The sequence below is a fragment of the Schistocerca cancellata genome, chromosome 2, assembly GCF_023864275.1.
Source record: "Schistocerca cancellata isolate TAMUIC-IGC-003103 chromosome 2, iqSchCanc2.1, whole genome shotgun sequence".
NCBI classification, from domain to species: domain Eukaryota; kingdom Metazoa; phylum Arthropoda; class Insecta; order Orthoptera; family Acrididae; genus Schistocerca; species Schistocerca cancellata.
In genome coordinates this window covers 548740921-548763630 of record NC_064627.1, presented here as the reverse complement: position 1 = coordinate 548763630, position 22710 = coordinate 548740921, and the positions used below count along the sequence as shown (strand labels likewise).

The 22710-nt window shown below is 44.1% G+C and overlaps 1 protein-coding gene across 1 annotated transcript in view; it reads right to left on the bottom strand.

Moving 5' to 3' along the window:
* The window catches only part of LOC126162131 (glutamate receptor ionotropic, kainate 2-like), a 224684-nt gene that overhangs the window by 96479 nt on the left and 105495 nt on the right, over nt 1–22710 (bottom strand). The window contains exons 7-9 of the mRNA XM_049918425.1: nt 17866–18027; nt 9579–9737; nt 736–954 (exon numbers count right to left, since the gene is read on the bottom strand). Of these exons, the coding sequence (XP_049774382.1) occupies nt 736–954; nt 9579–9737; nt 17866–18027 (540 nt within the window). The remainder of the gene's footprint in view (nt 1–735; nt 955–9578; nt 9738–17865; nt 18028–22710) is intronic.

Sequence of the window (22710 nt, the reverse complement as noted above, 5' to 3'; positions counted from 1 at the left end):
TTAGTGGACTTGTTGCATCTTCTAAGTGTCCTGCCAATGAAACGCCACCTTTGGCTCGCCTTCCCCACAATATTATCTATGCGGTCTTTCCAACTGAAGTTGATCGTAATTTTAACACCCAGGTACTTAGTTGAATTGACAGCCTTGAGAATTGTAATATTTATCGAGTAATCGAATTCCAACGGATTTCTTTTGGAACTCATGTGGATCACCTCACACTTTTCGTTATTTAGCGTCAACTGCCACCTACCACACCATACAGCAATCTTTTCTAAATCACTTTGCAACTGATACTGGTCTTCGGATGACCTTACTAGACGGTAAATTACAGCATCATCTGCTAACAACCTAAGAGAACTGCTCAGATTGTCACCCAGGTCATTTATATAGATCAGGAACAGCAGAGGTCCCAGGACGCTTCCCTGGGGAACACCTGATATCACTTCAGTTTTACTCGATGATTTGCCGTCTATTACTACGAACTGCGACCTTCCTGACAGGAAATCACGAATCCAGTCTAAGAAGGCTACTCAGATTGTCTCCTATGTCGTTAATATAGATCAGGAACAACAAAATAGCACCTAGTGCTCTAAAGCACCATGTGCAACCCTGTCTTTGGGATGATGACTGATTTTCTTAGGGAATTTGTGAAGAAGTCATGCCCGCAGCTTCGGACCTGTCGGCAAATATTAGTGTAGTGTCAGACTGTCATGAGGAGAGCGCACACGCACTGACCAGGCGGGATGAGACGATGAGGTGTCGGCCTTCTATGATGCTCTGCGTCTTTCGCTGCGCCTGCGTCTCGGTGCGGCTCGAGAGGAAGCCCTCTTGCGGAGTCCAGGTGGCGACGCGCTGGAAGCCGCTGGACGAAGACTCCAGCACGTCCAGGGAGAAGTGCACGCGCGAGCCGCTCGCGTCGAACAGGATGTCGCCGGACAGGCCCTCGTGCCGCATCTGCGTCCACACAGCCACACGGCGCTGCACTACTGGCACAACACATTCTGAGCGCTGGTGACGCAGCAGACGTCGTGAAAAATGATTACTGCAGGGTAGACTGATTATTTCGTAGTGCAACAGGCACGATTAACACGTGTTTTACACAGAAAAAAAAGGAAATCCATACAATTTCTCGCACTAACATTTGTGAGGGATGCTACATAAATCTTACCAAGTCAAGTGTGGTTTTATGGAGAGCTGCAAACGAAATTTTAATGTGCATTTTTAAATGGTTTCTATTGATTTGTTAGTCAATAAACTTCTAAAAGATACACAGTATGCGAATCAGAATGCACAGAGTACGGTGGGTCTTTCTGAATCATGGGGCTATGTTGACAGAAATAAGGACAAATTCTACCGCTCAGCCCGCATGTGAAGCTCGGGCGCTGTTATGTTTCAGAACCATTGCTAGACAAGTCGTGCACAAACGGCAAGAAGCTTTTTCCAGATATATTTAATACAGGCAGCAATCATCCACAACGAAACAGAAGAAATAAGATGGTACTGCTTATAACAACCCGCCATACAATATTACGCTCAGGCGTATTGCTGAAATGTATAAATGTTATTTATAAATCCAGTTGTATAGCATCCACGAGGCCGGTGAACATAGAGACCCTATATAGGGAGAGAGTGGCCAATCGGCCCGTGTCCGACATGTTTTTACCAGATTGCGCGCGTGACGTGAAATTAGGTAGCAACGCAAGCAGAAAGCCAGCCACTTCACGAGTGAATGAAGACAAGTGTTTGACGCATGAGACCAAAGCAGATCTTCTAGCTCAATACTCGGTACATGATTAAAACCAATGCCATTCGTCTATGTTTATATAGGCCTAATAAATTTGTGAGCAAATGGCAGTATCGTGAAGCAGTGTGTATGTCTGCTGAACTTCAATAGCTGTATTTTATGATGCTATATAAACATTGAGAATTGATTAATAAGAAAAAGAAGTTTCATTTCATGTTGCTCAGAGTACATGATGCCATTTCAGATTTTTCTGTGCGGATATTCATCGCTGAAATTGGTAAACTATTGTGTCTTTCCGTCCCAACATAATGTATTTTAAGTGTGTGTCTATCTTATAACATTTTCTTGTGCTGGCAAAACACGTCATTCTGTACACACTTTTAGGAACTCTGTACCACAGAAAATGGGAAAATATCAACACTTAGGTACTCTACTGAAACAGCAGAAAGTAATTCAAAATAGGAAACTGAATATCCACACGATAATTATAATTTACAGGAATGTGAATAGCCTAGACTACAGAGCCAAGTGCGAGTCGCCAATCGGAAGTACGTAGACTTAGGGTTCCGTATACATGTTAAAACACATCGTGTCACTCACGGACCATTACAAGTCTAGAAAATAACGTTTGAAGAAAACCTGGGTTGAGCAGGATTCCGACCTTCGGATTACAACGAGCATCATACATCCAACTTCACATCGGTTTTTGCACCCAACAGGGGAGCAACCAGGCATTCCTCTTGACTGTCCTTAATGATTTTGTAATTCATATTATTGGTGACACTCAGTAAATAACTTTAAATAAACATTTTGCCTATAAAATTGCTGTGAAGTTCTAAAAGTATCGTCATAGATCCGAGCAACATAGTGAATGTAAGGTAATTTACATAAATATAATCGACAGAGAACATGCAAAAGTCCTTCAATACCTACCGTATTACAACCTGTATGTAATTATACTATGGCGTTTGAAGCGTTGAAGAGAACCAGTAGTACAGAATCATACGCAATATCTATTTATACTCGTAGCAAGTCAGCGTCAGTTTGGTAAAAACATGGCCTCCTCGGCTCTCAGCCAATCAGCGACGCTGTCACCATTGGCCACTCTCTCCCTCTGTGTAGGGTAGGCTCTCTAGGTCAACAGAACAACTAGTGACATCTGCTATAAATTTAAACAACTGCTTACATTTAAAAAATAATAAGAAAATGGGGCTATTAACAGAATCTTCCGTCGGTCCTTGGTAGAACAATCTTATAATAAATAAAAAGCACCAGTCTGCTTTTGTTCTACAACATTACTTTTATTGTTAACCGGTTTTCGGCTTCTCTATATTTGAAACAAAACTGTTAAGTAATATGAACCCAGTGCCTCGTAGAATGTATGGGCTTCCTAACTGCATAAACAAGATGTTCCTTTTCGTCCAGTTGTATCATCATTCACTGCTCCATCTTACAAACTAGCCAGTAAACTGGATGTCCTAATTAAGAGCAAGACTAAATTCAAACCAAAGCATGGTATTTCAAACTCTGTGGACCTAGTAAACAAGTTAAAAGTATATCTGTCTCACACAGTGATAAATTAGTATCCTTTGATGACAGCAGTTTGTTTTCTAACATACCAGTAGTATAATGCATTGATATTCTGATGCACAAGTCTAATTTCAATCCTGTGGAATTTAATAACTTGAGACTGGCTACACAGACATGCCTCGCACAGAACTATTTCCAGTTCCAAGGGACTCTTTATAAACAATTAGATGGCTTAGCTTTGGGTTCCCCTCTTAGTCCACTGTTGGCTGAAATATTTAAGGACCATTTTGAACAAAATTTTCTAAAATCAGAACCTCTGAGTGCAAATATCAAATACTGGTTTAGATATGTAGATGATGTCCTGTATATGTGGACTGGTACTACAAGACAACTCAACACATTCTTGAAAAACCTAAACAGTCAACATAAAAATATCCAGTTCACTATGGAAATTGGCAACAAATCCATAAACTTCTTAGATCTCACAATTGACATTAGTACATACACACATTGCTTCAAAATTTACAGAAAAACAACTACAGACACAGTAATACCTTCTTGCTCACAACACCCCATAGCTCACAAACATGCAGCTTTCCACTCAATGGTACACCGTCTCATATCTATCCCCACGTCCAGAGATGATTTTAAAGCAGAGTTAGATACAATAAAATTTATTGCCACAGCCAATGGCTACAATCCAGTTCTTATTGACCACATCTTGCACAGGAAACAAAAACGGAAAATTATACCCCTCCTCTATGCCCCACCTGCTTCCCCATCCAATGTCTGCAAAAAATGGTGTACACTACCATTTCTAGGTCAGGTATCGCAGATTGTAGCCAAAGCACTGAAATCCTGCAAGTATAGGCTTCCCTACTATGTCAGGAACACGACAGCCCAGTGTGTTTTTAATAGCAAAGACAAGATCCAGTTATTAGCCAACAGTGGGGTATACAAATTCACCTGTTCTGATTGTGACAAATTTTAAATTGGTCAATCAGGCAGAGACATATCAACTAGGCTGCCTGAACATGAACGCAGCTGGAGGTTGCAGAATTCAGACTGCATTTGCTGAGTATGTACTGAGTGAGGGTCATAACTACCAGCCAGTGTCCCATGTACTTCACTTAGCAAACAAAGGCCATAAACTCAACCTGCTGGAAGCCCTGGAAATTAACAAACATCTTGCTCACAGTCCAGATCTCATCTTAAATGACCAGACACAACTCAACACTTCCCCTCTCCTAAACTTCATATAATCATCTTTGTTGTTCATTACTTCCCACTCTCTCTCTTCCTACATATTCCCATTTTCCGGTATTCATTAATTTGTTTTATTTGCTGAAATTGTCTTTGTATTCCACATAGACTGCAGTTTCAATAGTTAAGGCTTTCTTTTAACTCGTATTACTGTCCATGTTTAACACCCCTTGTAGTTGTCTCACCAATTACTGTTCATATTTTACTTTGCTCATTTATTTAATGAAAACTGGTACACAGCCACTGCTTTGATTATAATGTTAATGTTAAAATGCAATACCACCACACTCTCAAACTGTAGGTTCCCTCAAACACCTCCATTTTCCTGAATTTATTAATTTCTGTTTATCTTATTGATATTGCTTAAGATCCTTATGTATTCTGTATTTACATTGACAACTGTCTCTTCTTTTAATTGGTTGTGTATCACTCTCCATGTTTCATACCTCCTGATGCAGCCTTGTCTAGTACTAATTTTGTTTTATTTTATTAGTTTTGTTTATTAATAGAAACTGTTATGTAGGCATGCTATTCTTATTTTGTGCTGAAGGTTTTCCTGTCAACTCCATTGTTATTTGTGTACTGTTCAGTTTTTATTATTTCATTGCAAAGATGTTACTTACTGTATGTTTCTACTTCAGTCTAGATGTGTTACTTCTCTTCCCATGTTGTCTGCTAACATTTAACTTCTTTGGTGATAATACTCAGTAAACGTCTGAAGATGGCCTTATAAGCCGAAAACCGGTTAACAATAAAAGTAATATTGTAGAACAAAAGCAAACTGGTGCTTTTCATTTATTAAAATGGGGTTATTTGAATCAGCCTTTGTGTGCTTCCTGAAATGGAGTATAATATGCATTATTTCTTCTTTACTAAAGTATTTATGTAGCCTAAGTACACACAATAATCACTCAACCTTCATTACAAAATTTGTTTTTGGCAAAATTTTCGACGCAGCATGGAAACATAGAACTAATGTAGGAAATGAAATGAAGGGATTTGTGTGCACGGAAATTTTCCCCTTCAATCGCAACAAAATACCAGCAAGCAAATTACTTCCTTTGTCCACATTCCTGAATGATGTTTCCTACTCTGTTACCATAGAATCAGAATTAAACCCAGACCCTGCAACTTTTAGTCCTCCAAGAAATTCAGAAAGCCTGAGTTCACGAACACCATTATAGTTTTCTTCCGTTTTGCCATCCCCAACGAAAACCATTGGTACCACACGTGCCTGTAAAGAGAAAAATTCGGTTTGCCATCTGAGTACACTAGTTCATCTCAATCTTACAAGAGAGAAGCGAAAATTGCATTTTGAAAACTCCCAAAGAAAGAAGATCTAGGGTTGCAGAAATGCTCTGGATGTTCAATAGAAACCTTGAGATCCAGAAGAGAATTCATCTTCATCATCACCTAAAGCTGAGTCGGAGGAATAAAACATACCTTGTGGTTTCTGGAACATTAAATATTACGACCCGAGATCTGCTAAGAAAAGGAAATGTATCGGGTGTGATAAGTGCAAGGTGTGGCTTCAAGAAATTTGTGTGGGATGCTCGTCGTAACCAATTCTGCTGTGGGAAATGCATGTAAGCATTATTGGAGCAAATAAAAAATGTTATATTCTACGTAATACACAATTACATGACAGTTTACAATGACAGACGCAGCCCCATTTACGATTTCAACATTTTAAATTCTGCTATTTACAATGAAGAAGAGTAGATCTTGAAGTATGTACCTTATAACTATTATTTATTCACCATTGCAATTAAACATGCATTGTAAAATATGTACTACCCCTTTAGGGCCCATTCATTTAGCTTACCTTACTCTAACACGTGTCGAACAAGCTTACGTCAAATATATTCTGTCAAGATTTTAGAAGACGTAGATAGAATTAAATTCTTGGGGTTACAGCGTGATAATAAATACAGATGGGACAAGCACAATACTGAACTGTTGAAACACCTACTGAAATCTTTTCATCGATGCGAATCTTGTCTCACGCAGATGATACGTAAAATTATAAATGTTTACTTTCATTCCATAATGACATAAGAACCATATTTTGGAGTAACTCATGAAGCCATGCTAAGGTTTAAAGAGTGAAAAATGTTGTAAAACGAAGTATTTGCTGTGTGAAATGGAGAACGTTCTGTAGAAACCTGACCAAAGAACACCACATGCATCCGACATCCTCAATTGTTTGTTGAATACATATCAATCTCTGTCGTGCCTTAGCGTTTTTGGCGTCTGTGGCTCACTCTAGTACTATGGAAATTGTCCCCTGATGTCTTAACATATGCCCTATAACCCTATCCTTTCCCTTCCTCACCGCTTCTGTTAAAAAGCTCGTTATTTCGTATTTTATCTCTGCATTTAGTTTTTAGCGTACTACTGTACCACAACATCTCAAATGCTTCCAATTTCTTCATTTCCGGTTTTGATAGAAGCACGCATCTTTCAGCAAAGACTGCTCCCTTTGCCGGTGCTAACCGGCTCCTTATAGGTTCCTTGCTTCATCCGTCATGTGGTAGTTTATTCTGTGAAGCAGAATGCCATCACTTCGTCTACTATATTGTCCCTAAATATGTGTCTCCCTAACCTCATTTTCGTTGCTCATTCATACTTTCATCTTTCTTTGGTTCAGTCTCAATAGATACTCTGTGTTTAGAAGACTATCCCATTCCCTGTAATTGTTCCTCTCCTTTCACTGGTATCCAGAACTTTAACCAGTTTCTGAGTATTAACAAGGAGAAAACACTAAGGTTGCGTGAAATTGAGAAGTGTTTTCCTTCTTAATATTATTATCATGTTCTGCCAAGTACTGACCGAAAATTCAGTTAATGCCATTTCTGAATGTTTCTTTTTTTACTTCGTCGCTTCTACAGTATGCAGTTTGTAGGAGAAGCTGTACGCTCTTTTATTCCGATAACTTCTCTTTTAGTATTGTATCCTAACTGTTCTCTCTTCGATCTTGTACACATTGCACATTATTCGTTTTTATCCTCAGTGGTCACTTGTTTTTTCTGCAGGTTTAAAAAAACATTGCACCCTATGAGATGCTTCATCTATTTCTCTACATCGATAAATCAATAGAAAGTCTTCTGATCTGTTTTTAATATTGATTCCATTATCAAGCGTGACATCAGAGCTGCCTGTCTGGCATCTTTACCTGTCCTAAAGTGAAACTGATAGTTACGCAGTACTTCCTCAGTCACTTTTCCATTCGTCTGTACATTATCATAGTCAGCAATCTTAGTTTGGATGCATGAGATGTCAACCTGACTGTGCGATATTTCTCGCGTCTGTCTGCCGTTGCTATATTCCGTATTGTGTGGTTGTTATTTCCTCCGATGGCATGTATACAGCCTCATTGTTTCTGCATACTAATTTGAACATTCGTTTGTCTACCACTTCAACTGTCTTCTATATTAACGACTGCACGAACCCAGAAGAATGGTGCACATAGCAGAGCAACATCTTCCGACTTCTTGGATGCAGCTACCCTTTCACAAAGGTGACACCAGAACATACCTGGTGGTCACAACGCAATAGTGGGCGTCGAGGGTCCCTGCATCTAAAAGAACAGCTGCTGCAGCTATCAGATGTGGATGCTGACAAAAGAAACTCCTCATCGCACCCCGTCGGATTTAATCATGAGGTGGCCGTCAAAATCTGAACACAAACAAAGCTTAAAAACATGAAAGATGTGTACTGAATTGTGAAAAATGAAGCAAAATGGAAACAGTGAACAGTCTAAGCTCGAGATATGCAACACAGAGCGAATTACTAGAGCGATGGCGTCGTCGTTGTGTGGTCACCGTGTTGGTCTGCAAAGCCGGAGATCCGTGTTCAGACTGCCGTCTTGCTCAATTTCATTTTTTTTTCTTTTTAGGAAACTATGAACTTCTCATCTGCTCATTGACGTATCTGTTCTCCTTCTGTAGTCTTGACAGTTGTCATACTGTACATTGATTATATGGTTATAGAATATCAGTCATGTGGTAAGAATATATTGCCGTCACAAGTGAATGGCGGAGAGTCATGCAGTAGTAGCCGACCGAGACAGACGCAGCAACAGGGAAGTAACCGCGTTTGTCATTTACGAGTTCCTAACCAGGAGCGAATTTTATTATATCATCTGTGTGCTTTAAAAGTTCAGTTTCTTGTGTTGCTGCGTGTAAAAATAATATCTAATAGCCACAGTTGTCACGTTATGCCCCTACATAGGGAGGAACGATCACCAAGATATAATAAGGAAAATGAGAGCGCGTACGGAATGATACAGGTGTTCATTCTTTCCGCGCGCTATACGAGATTCGAATAATAAAGAGTTGTGAAGGTGGTTCGATGAACCCTCTGCCAGGCACTTAAATGTGATTTGCAGAGTATCCATGTAGATGTAGATGTGATGAATAGTGACAGCAGGCGAGACGCTGCATAGACCTCTCACAGAAATGAAAACAACAAATATATGGGTGTGACCTATGTTACAACAAAGGAATTCACGAATTAAAACTTCCACAACGGGACGCAAAAGTCATAACATATGGCACTTGTGTAGAACAAATAGGATTATGTATGTCTGCAGGTCCCTTCCTAACACCTCGCTGCTGCAAACGAACATTACACCACGACACAGACACAAATTTGTATATAGGGGACAGACATGTCAATGACCGGACGAAGAGTTCGTAATTTTGTGGGAAAAAAAAGAATCACGAGATAGATTTGAACACGGATCTGCCCATGCGCACTCCAACACTGTTACCACAGAACCACAACGACATGGCTATTGAAATTCGCTCGATGTAGCACATCTTGAACTTGCACCGTTAGCTGAACGTATTTTGCTTCTTTTTTCTACTGTTCAGTACACCTTCTTCCCGTTTTCATGCTTCATCTGCATTCGGTATCCACTGGGCCATCTTACTACTAAATCTGTGTGTGTGGGGTGGGGGAGGGGAGGATGCGATGGGAAGTTTGCCTTGTGGGGAGCGGCGGTGCGCCGACAGACAGGCGGAGCACTAGCACTCACGTCGCGGATGAACTCGCGCACGCCGATGCCGTGGTCCCAGACGGCGCCGACGTCGCCGTGGCAGGGCAGGCGCTGCTCGCGCACCGGCTGCGCCGTGCTGCCCTTGAAGAGCGCGTTGGCCAGCACGTGCACCGCGTCGAACACCAGCGCCGTCTCCGTCTGACGCAACGACACTTCGTCGTAACCTCACCATCACACGTCTTACAGGGTGACAATTACTGAACCACATGAAATAAGATCGTCTTAATTTCTGGACGGTTATAACGTTCAAACTGCACGGATGGCCGCGAGGCATGATGGAAGTTAGTATGCGCATGCGCACGAGTCTAATTGTTGTTGTCGGCTATTTTCACGTGAAAACTTCACGGTGCCTGAACGTATAGCGCTTGTGGAGGCCTACTGTGAGAGTAATAACAGCCCAGCTGCGACTCAAAGGAAGTTTGCCACCGAGTTCATGATGAACACAATCGGTCCAAGTGTGCTAACAACCGTGAATCTGATTCGCAGGTTTCAAAGAACAGGTAGTGTTCTGATGACAGAGTTGGCAATGTTGGTCGTCCAAAAAGGGTGAAAACGCCTGAAAACATCCGAAATACACGCGCTGTGTTTCAGACCAGCTCCAGGAAATCGATCAGACGAGCTGCATATGAGGCGACAAATTGTTGCTGAAGACCTGCATCTCTCCCAACACAAAGTTCAAACCCATCAGCCATTAATCCCCAGCGCCATGGAACAGCGGTTGTGTTTCGCCAACACTATCCAAATGCTTCAAATCGCTCTGAGCACTATGGTACTTAACATCTGAGGTCATCAGTCCCCTAGACGTAGAACTACTTAAACCTAACTAACCTAAGGACATCATATACATCCATGCCCGAGGCAGGATTCGAACCTGCGACCGTAGCAGCAGCGCAGTTCCGGACTGAAGCGCCTAGAACCGCTCGACCAAAGCGGCCGGCGCCAACACTATTGTCCATAGAATTGACGAACAGGACTTTGATGGCTTGGTTTAGCTACGAATCCCACTTTCATTTCAATACGTTCGTCAATAAGCAAATCTGGTACGTGTGGGAGATTGAGAATCCGCATTTCGCTATCGAGAAGTCTCTTCACCCTCAACAGGTGACCGTGTGGTGCCAGTGTCCTGTCACGGGATAATCGGTGCGATATTCCTTGATGGCACAGTGATTACCGATTTTGGTAAGGTTTTGGAAGATGGTTTCATCCCCACTATCCAAAGTGACCCAGATTTCGACAATATGTGGTTCATGTAAGACGAAGTTCGACCCCATCGAAGCAGGAGAGTTTTTTATGTCCTGGAGGAGCACTCTGGGGACCTCATTCTGACTCTGTGGTACCCAGAAGCCATTGGCATAGGCCTCGATTGGCCGCCAGATTCTCCGGATCTGAACACATGCGTCTCCTTTTTGTGGGCCGATGTTAAGGACCAGGTGTACAGCAATAGCCCCAAAACCATTTCTCAGCTGAAAACAGCCATTCATGAGATCATCGACAGCATCGATGCTCCGACACTTTAGCGGGTGACACAGAATTTCGCTATTCGGCTGCGCATCATCGCCAATGATGGCACGCATATCAAACATGTCATAACCTAAATCCGCATACCTGTAATGACGTTTACATGTTGACTAAAGTGTGTGCACGCCGCAGGTCATGACTAATTTACGTTTTTTTCTTTTTTTGTATAGTTCTATAATTGTCACCCTGTGCCTGCTACACAGCAACTACTAAAACAATACAAAACAGGCAGTACGTAGAAATAAACATGATACCCTAGTAACTATACTATCTGGTCAAAAAATATAAAGCTAACCCTTGGGATTAAAAAAGAGCAGAGAATTAGGTTGAAGTGTCTGGCTTTCGCGGACAACCTTGCGATTCTAAGGAAAAGTAGAGAGGAAGCCAAACTTGCATTGGTAAAGCTACATGAAATCTCACATAAAACTAGGCTACAAATCTCCTACAAGAAAACACAGTATATGGAAAACAAACACGTAGATAATCTCCTCATTACTACTCAATACGGGAAAGTGGCACAAGTTGCCCATTTCATATATCTGGGAGAGATAATCCAGCCATCAGGACTGAAAAATGCTTCAAATCGCTCTGAGCACTATAGGACTTAACATCTATGGTCATCAGTCGCCTAGAACTTAGAACTACTTAAACCTAACTACCCTAAGGACAGCACACACATCCATGTCCGAGGCAGGATTCGAACCTGCGACCGTAGCGGTTGCGCGGTTCCAGACTGTAGCGCCTAGAACCGCTCGGCCACCCCCAGCCGGCATCACGACTGAACTAAATAGCCAATAAAGATAGAATCTCCAGATTACAAAAAGCATATAAGCTCATTTGGAATCACTATAATAAGAAATTTCTTTCTGTCAATGCGAAACTAAGGCATTACAACACAGCAGTCCTACCAGAAGTACTTTATGCTGCAGAAATTGCAGTGATTCATGGTCATACGAAGATGAGAGAGATTGAAAAGCAGGAAAGAAAAAATCTGAGGAGAATATATGGACCAGTGTTTCGTGGAAGGAATTTGGATGAAGAGGCCAACTAGAGAGATTTACAAAGACACAGAAACAATAACAGACACCATTAGAAATAGAAGGATTAAATTTTATGGCCATATCAGCAGGATGAATAAAAGCAGGCTCACAAGAAAAATCTTTGAGATAGTAAACAAGAGCAAAAACAAGACAAAGTGGATCACTGAAGCAGAAGAAGACATTAAAGATCTGGGGATCATACAAGACGACATAAACAATAGAGAACAGTTAAGAAACATCATATAGAAACACACACTTTAACAAGAACATACGGAGAACAGAAAGGGAAAAAGGTGGTCAGAAGAACGCAAGAGAGAACGCAGTGAACGTATGAAGAGAATTTGGGAAGAACGAAGAAAGAAGAAGAAATCATGACTACTCAAGTTCAATCGCTCTCTCAAAAGGGAATAATCGAAAATAATAATAATAAAGCTAACCCTGAGTAAACCGCAGTTTACTACTTGACGTCAGCATAAAAGGACGCAATGAGTATTGTGTTGTCACCAGAGAAGCAGCAACGGCAGAATGAGGCGATCAGGAGAGCTCTGTGACATCGAACGTGGACTGGTCACTGGATGTCAACTGACATGAGTAACAAATCCTTCTAAAGCTGCCGAAGTCCACTATTGATGATGTGACTGAAGTGGAAACACGAAGGAACAGTCACAGCTAACCAAGACCAGGTAGGCCTCCTACACTGGCAGACACGTATCATTGATCATTGTAGAAGGTGACTATAAAAATCGCACGAAATCAGCGGAAGGAATCACTGGTGAGTTGCAGAGCGTATCAGCCAACTAACTGGCATAACAATTGTGCGTATGGTGTTAAAACGAATCACTTGCAACGGTCGATCAGCTCCTCATAAGCCCCACTTTTCTGTATTTCATGCTAACAAGGGAACATCCCCATCGCACCCCCCTCAGATTTAGTTATAAGTTGGCACAGTGGATAGGCCTTGAAAAACTGAACACAGATCGATCGAGAAAACAGGAAGAAGTTGTGTGGAACTATGAAAAAATAAGCAAAATATACAAACTGGGTCGTCCATGCGCAAGATAAGCAATATTAAGGGTAATATGAGGCGAGGAGCGCCGTGGTCCCGTGGTTAGCGTGAACAGCTGCGGAACGAAAGGTCCTTGGTTCAAATATTCCCTCGACCGAAAATTTTAACTTTTTATTTTCAGTTTATGTGAAAAACTCTTATGTTTTCATAACTTTTTTTGGAGTGATTATTACATCCACAAGAAAAACCTAAATCGGGCAAGGTAGAAGAAACTTTTCACCCATTCGCCAAGTGTACTAGTTACGTGGGTCGACAACATATTCCTGTCATGTGACGCACATGCTGTCACCAGTGTCGTATACAAAATATCAGACGTGTTTTCCTGTGGAGGAATCGGTTGACCTATGACCTTGCGAACAAATGTTTTCGGTTCCCATTAGAGAGGCACGTCCTTTCGTCAACTAATCACACGGTTTTGCGGTGCGGTCGCAAAACACAGGCACTAAACTTATTACAGTGAACAGAGACGTCAATGAACGAACGGACAGATCATAACTTTGCGAAAATAAAGAAAGCAAAATTTTCAGTGGTGGGCAGATTTGAACCCAGGACCTCTCGTTCCGCAGCTGTTCACGCTAACCACGGGACCACGGCGCTCCTCGCGTCATATTTCCATTAATATTTCCTATCTTACACATGGACGACCCAGTTTGTATATTTTGCTTATTTTTTCGTAGTTCCACACAACTTCTTCCTGTTTTCTCGATTGATCTGTGTTCAATTTTTCAAGGCCTATCCATTGTGCCAACTTATAACTAAATCTGAGGGGGGTGCGATGGGGATGTTCCCTTGTAAGAGACGCGTGAGGAGGTGTAAAGAGCGTCGCTACTGCACACCAGTGGATCACTGGAAGGGAGTAGTTTGGAGTGATGAGTCACGCTATACCCGGTCTGAAACCGATGGATATCTGCCATCGTGTGTAGTCACAACAGTGAATTACGGAGGAGGTGATGTTAAGGCGTGGATTGTTTTACGTCGTTCCAGGATGGTCTTCTTACTGTGTTTAAGAAAATTCTAAATGCAGAAGGATATGGGCACATTTTACAAATTTGTCCATAATGTACAAAAGAGGAACAGTTCGGAAACGATGACTGATTCTATCACCATGACAATGCACTCTGTAATAAAGCAACAACAGTGAGGCAATGGTTTGGGGGGAATAACATTCCTGAAATGGAAATTTTGGAAATTTGTAGTAAGTTCCTATGGGACCAAACTGCTGAGGTCATCGGTCCCTAGCCTTACACACTACTTAATCTAACTTAAACTAACTCACGCTAAGGACAACACACACACGCATGTCCGAGAGAGGTCTCGAACTTCCGACGTTAGGGATCCGCGCGAACCGTGACAAGGCGCCAAGACCACACAGCTACCCCACGCGGCTTCTGAAATGGACTGGCCTTCCCAGACTCCAGGCCATAACCCTGTGGAACACCTTTGGGTTGAATTACAACGTTGACTGCACTCGAGATCTTAGTGTCCAGCATCACTACACTCTCTGGTTTCGGCTCTTGAGGAAGAATGGGCTACCATTCCTCCACAGACATTGCCACCTCACTGGGACTGTCTCGACTGATTTCAAACCGTCATAAAGGCGAAGGGGCCACACCCATATTAGTGTCCCCTAACAACACTCTAGATACCTTTAATCAGGTAATTTATAGTGACACACTTCCGAAGATCGATCCTTACATGGAAAGGAGCAAGGATTTCACATTAACTCGTGTCCGGGAAGGTACACAGATTACCGTCATTCTCTCAGTGCTATTCCAGGATGGCTTTACATTTAACTTAAATATACACTCCTGGAAATTGAAATAAGAACACCGTGAATTCATTGTCCCAGGAAGGGGAAACTTTATTGACACATTCCTGGGGTCAGATACATCACATGATCACACTGACAGAACCACAGGCACATAGACACAGGCAACAGAGCATGCACAATGTCGGCACTAGTACAGTGTATATCCACCTTTCGCAGCAATGCAGGCTGCTATTCTCCCATGAAGACGATCGTAGAGATGCTGGATGTAGTCCTGTGGAACGGCTTGCCATGCCATTTCCACCTGGCGCCTCAGTTGGACCAGCGTTTGTGCTGGACGTGCAGACCGCGTGAGACGACGCTTCATCCAGTCCCAAACATGCTCAATGGGGGACAGATCCGGAGATCTTGCTGGCCAGGGTAGTTGACTTACACCTTCTAGAGCACGTTGGGTGGCACGGGATACATGCGGACGTGCATTGTCCTGTTGGAACAGCAAGTTCCCTTGCCGGTCTAGGAATGGTAGAACGATGGGTTCGATGACGGTTTGGATGTACCGTGCACTATTCAGTGTCCCCTCGACGATCACCAGTGGTGTACGGCCAGTGTAGGAGATTGCTCCCCACACCATGATGCCGGGTGTTGGCCCTGTGTGCCTCGGTCGTATGCAGTCCTGATTGTGGCGCTCACCTGCACGGCGCCAAACACGCATACGACCATCATTGGCACCAAGGGAGAAGCGACTCTCATCGCTGAAGACGACACGTCGCCATTCGTCCCTCCATTCACGCCTGTCGCGACACCACTGGAGGCGGGCTACACGATGTTGGGGCGTGAGCGGAAGACGGCCTAACGGTGTGCGGGACCGTAGCCCAGCTTCATGGAGACGGTTGCGAATGGTCCTCGCCGATACCCCAGGACCAACAGTGTCCCTAATTTGCTGGGAAGTGGCGGTGCGGTCCCCTACGGCACTGCGTAGGATCCTACGGTCTTGGCGTGCATCCGTGCGTCGCTGCGGTCCGGTCCCAGGTCGACGGGCACGTGCACCTTCTGCCGACCACTGGCGACAACATGGATGTACTGTGGAAACCTCACGCCCCACGTGTTGAGCAATTCGGCGGTACGTCCACCCGGCCTCCCGCATGCCCACTATACGCCCTCGCTCAAAGTCCGTCAACTGCACATACGGTTCACGTCCACGCTGTCGCGGCATGCTACCAGTGTTAAAGACTGCGATGGAGCTCCGTATGCCACGGCAAACTGGCTGACACTGACGGCGGCGGTGCACAAATGCTGCGCAGCTAGCGCCATTCGACGGCCAACACCGCGGTTCCTGGTGTGTCCGCTGTGCCGTGCGTGTGATCATTGCATCTTGGCATCTAGATCTTAAGATAGCTACAACTCCGTGATAGTATTGCGTAGTTGAAATGGCTCTGAGCACTATGGGACTCAACATCTGAGGTCATCAGTCCCCTAGAACTTAGAACTACTTAAACCTAACAACTAAGGACATCACACACATCCATGCTCGAGGCACGATTCGAACCTGCGACCGTAGTGGTAGCGCGGTTGCAGACTGAAGCACCTAGAACCGCTCGGCCGCAACAGCCGGCTTATTGCGTAGTATTTTAAATATGTCATTGTCATTTTTCGCGGTAAGAAGTTACGACAGCGTATTAGATGTGTTTTTGTTGGAAATGCTGTCGTAATAAATGTATTTAACGGCAAGACTGACTTTATACGACAGTGAAACCTCCCACGGTCTACATCGGCGTCACATAGCCCCACTCAAAAAGTTCTGACAAAATCGTCGGTGCGAAGGCAAGTGCGTAGGCAATAACGCCAGCCTGCGCTGTAAACCATAAGGATTGTGGTAGTGGTGGTGGAGAATTTTACACGCGGTCCTCTGGCTTACTCCATAATGGCGGGCCCCCTTCCTGGGGCTGATACCAGAGTCACGGTCAAAGATCTTCTATCTTTATATTGGAAATTTCTGGCCACATGTCCATACGATCTTTTTTGCTCCTTATCATCTCAGGGATTGTTCGCAGCAGTTTATCTCCATTTCTCAAAATAAACTTGCATGAGTGCAGATGAATTACATGTGATGGTAATGAGACGTGATATGAAGAACACGCGTGGCCAGAAAAGCGTGCATCGTGAAGATGCGCGGTTATCAGCACCCGTACAAATTCCCAATCTTTACTCAGTCCAATCTCGCCACTTTCATGAATGATGATGGAATGATGAGGACAACACAAACACCCAGTACCAGGGCGGAGAATATCCCCAACCCGGCCGGGAATCGAACCCGGGCCTCGTAATCAGAGGCAGCAACAACGGATATAATAAAGGAAAGCCTTAATTATAAAATCTTCCGTCGTACGTTTCTTTCAAATACATATTTTTCTGCTTGTAGAAGTTATTGATTTTGGAATATTTATCAACCTTACAGACGTAGCTTCCACTAACAGCTTTGTTCTTTGTTATATCGACTGAACACAAGCTCGTTTGTAAAACCGTGCTAGCTGTCTGGCACGCATAGCGAGACCTAAAGTTATGTGGCCACAGCTTGGGCTGTTTGTTTTATGCGTCAAATATTTACTGTGGCGAACGTCTGTTTTGGATAACATGTCTAAACACTACAAATATAAGATAATTAACGAGCAAGCAAGCAAGCAAGAATGAACAACATATTGGTTCTCGACTAGTCAGTTTGCGAAACACACGCAAAATTTCACACTAAAATTTCTAAAATGCTTGTATCGAAAGAACTGTACTATGATCACAAATAAGTGAACGAAGTGACACTGCGACGAACAGACGGTCTCCTACTAAGTAGCCTACATCTCTTTTCCTACACTGCAGCCTCACCCGCAGAGTCTCCGGTCTGATGTGGATGGGCTGCGCCGTGCGCAGGTACTGGAAGTCCTGCATGCTCTTCAGCACGAGCTCGCTGTCCGGCTGGACGAGCCGCAGCGTCGTGATGTTGGCGCCGCTCTGCTGGTAGCGACCCAGGTCCAGTGTGTGCGTGTCCTGCAACAGGGGCCGACCACTTGGCGTCTGGACGACGAGATTGACAGTATGTCAACAACGTTAATACTACAAGCACTATGAAACTTAGTTGGGAGCGCAGCAGTCGATAGAATTCTGCCGGAACTGACTTGTGTCAATGTTAATTAACACACAATATTGTTCACATAGGATGGTAGAAATATGAAATATGAAATTAATAACTACTAGTTTTCGGTTTCGACTACATAAAATCATTTAAGCACTCGTTACCTACGAGCATCATACCTGCATTTGTAGAAGGATAAATGTATGTCTGCTTTACGTACTCCTTGAGCTGTGAGTGTTGACCAGGCGCGTCGCAGAGATGGCATATATCCGCTCCTACCAACCCTCCCCCCCTTTTCCACCCTTTGTGAAAATGTATGTTGCACATACAGTACGTATAGAGGATATACGAATTAATGAATACGAGAACACTGTTGCCCGAGAAAACGATCGTTTCTAAGCAGCGGTATAGCTCTGCCTGCAAACTGAAGAGCGAGTCAACGTTCTCGCCACCGAGCTACGTCACAAGGAGCATCTACGGGCTGATCCACAAAGTTATACCGACGCTATAACAGTCCGTCATTTAAGTCAATGGCGGCATATTGTGCAGACATATATGGGAGTAAATGATAATTAATTGAAACCCTCAGCTGTCGACAGGTATTATTGATATACCTCGAGGGGGACAGCTGAAAATGTGTGCCCCGACAGGGACTCGAACGCGGGATCTCCTGCTTACATGGCAGACGTTCTATCTATCTGAGCCACCGAGGACACAGATGAATAGCGCAACTGCAGGGTTCGAGTCCAGGTCGGGGCACACATTTTAGCTGTCCCCATCTAGGTATATCAACAACACCTGTCGGCAGCTGAGGATTTTAATTAATTATCATTTATTCTAGAGGAGCAGCACGGTCATCAATGGTATCTGTTCTTTCGAGAACAGTTACTATCTTCATATGTGAGAGTGTCATTTTTCAGTAAATGCGTTTCAAACGAAATACAGACATCAGTAACGAATATAAATATTGCAAGAAACGTACATGAACAGATTTTACGAAAAGAATAAAATGCTGTACTGCAGTGCTGCACAGTAAGTTGCTTCTTCGACACCGTGAACGGCAGCTGTGTCGTTCTTCCGAGGAAGACCTCTGCCCCACCACGAGCGGTGTTCGCTTTTTAGTTTACAGTCAGACTATAGCAATAAAAGGAAATAATAAGCTTCGTGTCTACATTGACAAGGATGTACTTGAGATTTTCCATTCCTTAACTACCAACGAACAGTATTAGCTGTATGTAACTTGCTACCTTCCCTCTACGACGTTTGCATCTGGCTGCCTATGGAACTCTATTATCATCATGCAACGACAGTGTTACGAGAAAGGAAAAGCAGACATGATGTTAAAACTGTGCTAGTAATTGGAGTTAAGTTCGCGCTATGTTCTGTGTCACACATCCAGTACTGCTTCGTACTGACTCGTTCACGAGCGAGCTGCAGCCGTTAATCTACGCCACCTCCACCACCCACTGCCGCAGCTGCGTGGATAGCGATGGGATCGGTGTGATGCAGGGTGTAACGGCTGATGTATATGGGACGCCCACCCGAGCAGAGAAGCAGTCATCAGGAATTACCTCAAGATGGAAACTAGTTTGTTTGCCGAAATGCTTATGACTTGGGCCAGGCAGACGTTCGGAAAATCTACAAATGGCTTCGTTTTTTTATGCATGATGTCAGAGAAAACATCAGATCGCACATCAAGACGAAGCCATGCAATACCATTACACTTACGGCAAAACGTTCCCACATTGACACCTGCCTTTATTCTGCAGTTTCGCATTTATCCTGATCAATTAGAAAACAGCTGTAATCATGCTAGAACTAGCAAGCAGTTTCATTTCGCACTGCTTCAATCGAAGAGCATAATGTCCAGACTAACTACATGTTTAGGTATATTATCATATAAGGTACATCTACATCTACATCTACATCTACTCTGCAAATCACATTTTAAGTGCCTGGCAGAGGGTTCATCGAACCACCTTCACAATTCTCTATTATTCCAATCTCGTATGGCGCGCGGAAAGAATGAACACCTATATCTTTCCTTATGAGCTCAGATTATCCTTATTTTATCTTGGTGATCGTTCCTCCCTATGTAGATCGGTGTCAACAAAATGTTTTCGCATTCGGAGGAGAAAGTTGGTGATTGGAGTTTGGTGAGAAGATTCCGTCGTAACGAAAACCACCTTTCTTTTAATGATGTCCAGCCCAAATCCTGTAACATTTCTGTGACACTCTCTCCCACACTTCGCGATAATAAGAAACGTGCTGCCTTTCTTTGAGCTTTTTCGATGTACTCTGTCAGTCCTATCTGGTAAGGATCCCACATCGCGCAGCAGTATTCTTAAAGAGGACGGACAAGCGTAGTGTAGGCAGTCTCCTTAGTAGGTCTGTTATATTTTCTAAGTGTCCTGCCAATAAAACGCAGTCTTTGGTTAGGCTTCCCCACAACATTTTATATGTGTTCCTTCCAATTTAAGTTGTTTGTAATTGTAATACCTTGGTATTTAGTTGAATTTACGGCTTTTAGATTAGACTCAGTTATCGTGTTTTGAGTTCCTTTTAGCACTCATGTGGATGACCTCACACTTTTCGTTACTTAGGGTCAACTGCCACTTTTAGCACCATTCAGATATCTTTTCTAAATCGTTTTGCAGTTTGTTTTGATCTTCTGACGACATTACTATTCGATAAACGACAGCGTCATCTACAAACAACCGAAGGCGGCTGCTCAGATTGTCTCCAAAATCGTTAATACAGATAAGGAACATCAAAGGGCCTATAACACTACCTTGGGGAACGCCAGAAATCACTTCTGGTTTACTCGATGACTTTCCGTGAATTACTACGAACTGTGGCCTCTCTGACAGAAAATCACAAATCCAGTCACATAACTGAGACAATATTCCATAAGCACGCAATTTCACTACAAGGCGCTTGTGTGGTACAGTGTCAAAAGCCTTCCGGAAATCCAGGAATACTGAATCGATCTGAAGTCCCTCGTCACTAGCATTCAACACTTCATGTGAACAATGAGATAATTGTGTTTCACAGGAACGATGTTTTCTAAACCCTTGTCAATAGACCGTTTTCTTCCAGGTAATTCATAATGTTCGAACACAATATATGTTCCAAAATCCTGCTGCATATCGACGTTAACGATATGCGCCTGTAATTTAGTGGATTACTCCTATTACCTTTCTCGATTATTGGTGTGACCTGTACAACTTTCTAGTCTTTGGGTACGAATCTTTCGTCGAGCGAACGGTTGTACACTCCTGGAAATTGAAATAAGAACACCGTGAATTCATTGTCCCAGGAAGGGGAAACTTTATTGACACATTCCTGGGGTCAGATACATCACATGATCACACTGACAGAACCACAGGCACATAGACACAGGCAACAGAGCATGCACAATGTCGGCACTAGTACAGTGTATATCCACCTTTCGCAGCAATGCAGGCTGCTATTCTCCCATGGAGACGATCGTAGAGATGCTGGATGTAGTCCTGTGGAACGGCTTGCCATGCCATTTCCACCTGGCGCCTCAGTTGGACCAGCGTTCGTGCTGGACGTGCAGACCGCGTGAGACGACGCTTCATCCAGTCCCAAACATGCTCAATGGGGGACAGATCCGAAGATCTTGCTGGCCAGGGTAGTTGACTTACACCTTCTAGAGCACGTTGGGTGGCACGGGATACATGCGGACGTGCATTGTCCTGTTGGAACAGCAAGTTCCCTTGCCGGTCTAGGAATGGTAGAACGATGGGTTCGATGACGGTTTGGATGTACCGTGCACTATTCAGTGTCCCCTCGACGATCACCAGTGGTGTACGGCCAGTGTAGGAGATCGCTCCCCACACCATGATGCCGGGTGTTGGCCCTGTGTGCCTCGGTCGTATGCAGTCCTGATTGTGGCGCTCACCTGTACGGCGCCAAACACGCATACGACCATCATTGGCACCAAGGCAGAAGCGACTCTCATCGCTGAAGACGACACGTCTCCATTCGTCCCTCCATTCACGCCTGTCGCGACACCACTGGAGGCGGGCTGCACGATGTTGGGGCGTGAGCGGAAGACGGCCTAACGGTGTGCGGGACCGTAGCCCAGCTTCATGGAGACGGTTGCGAATGGTCCTCGCCGATACCCCAGGACCAACAGTGTCCCTAATTTGCTGGGAAGTGGCGGTGCGGTCCCCTACGGCACTGCGTAGGATCCTACGGTCTTGGCGTGCATCCGTGCGTCGCTGCGGTCCGGTCCCAGGTCGACGGGCACGTGCACCTTCCGCCGACCACTGGCGACAACATCGATGTACTGTGGAGACCTCACGCCCCACGTGTTGAGCAATTCGGCGGTACGTCCACCCGGCCTCCCGCATGCCCACTATACGCCCTCGCTCAAAGTCCGTCAACTGCACATACGGTTCACGTCCACGCTGTCGCGGCATGCTACCAGTGTTAAAGACTGCGATGGAGCTCCGTATGCCACGGCAAACTGGCTGACACTGACGGCGGCGGTGCACAAATGCTGCGCAGCTAGCGCCATTCGACGGCCAACACCGCGGTTCCTGGTGTGTCCGCTGTGCCGTGCGTGT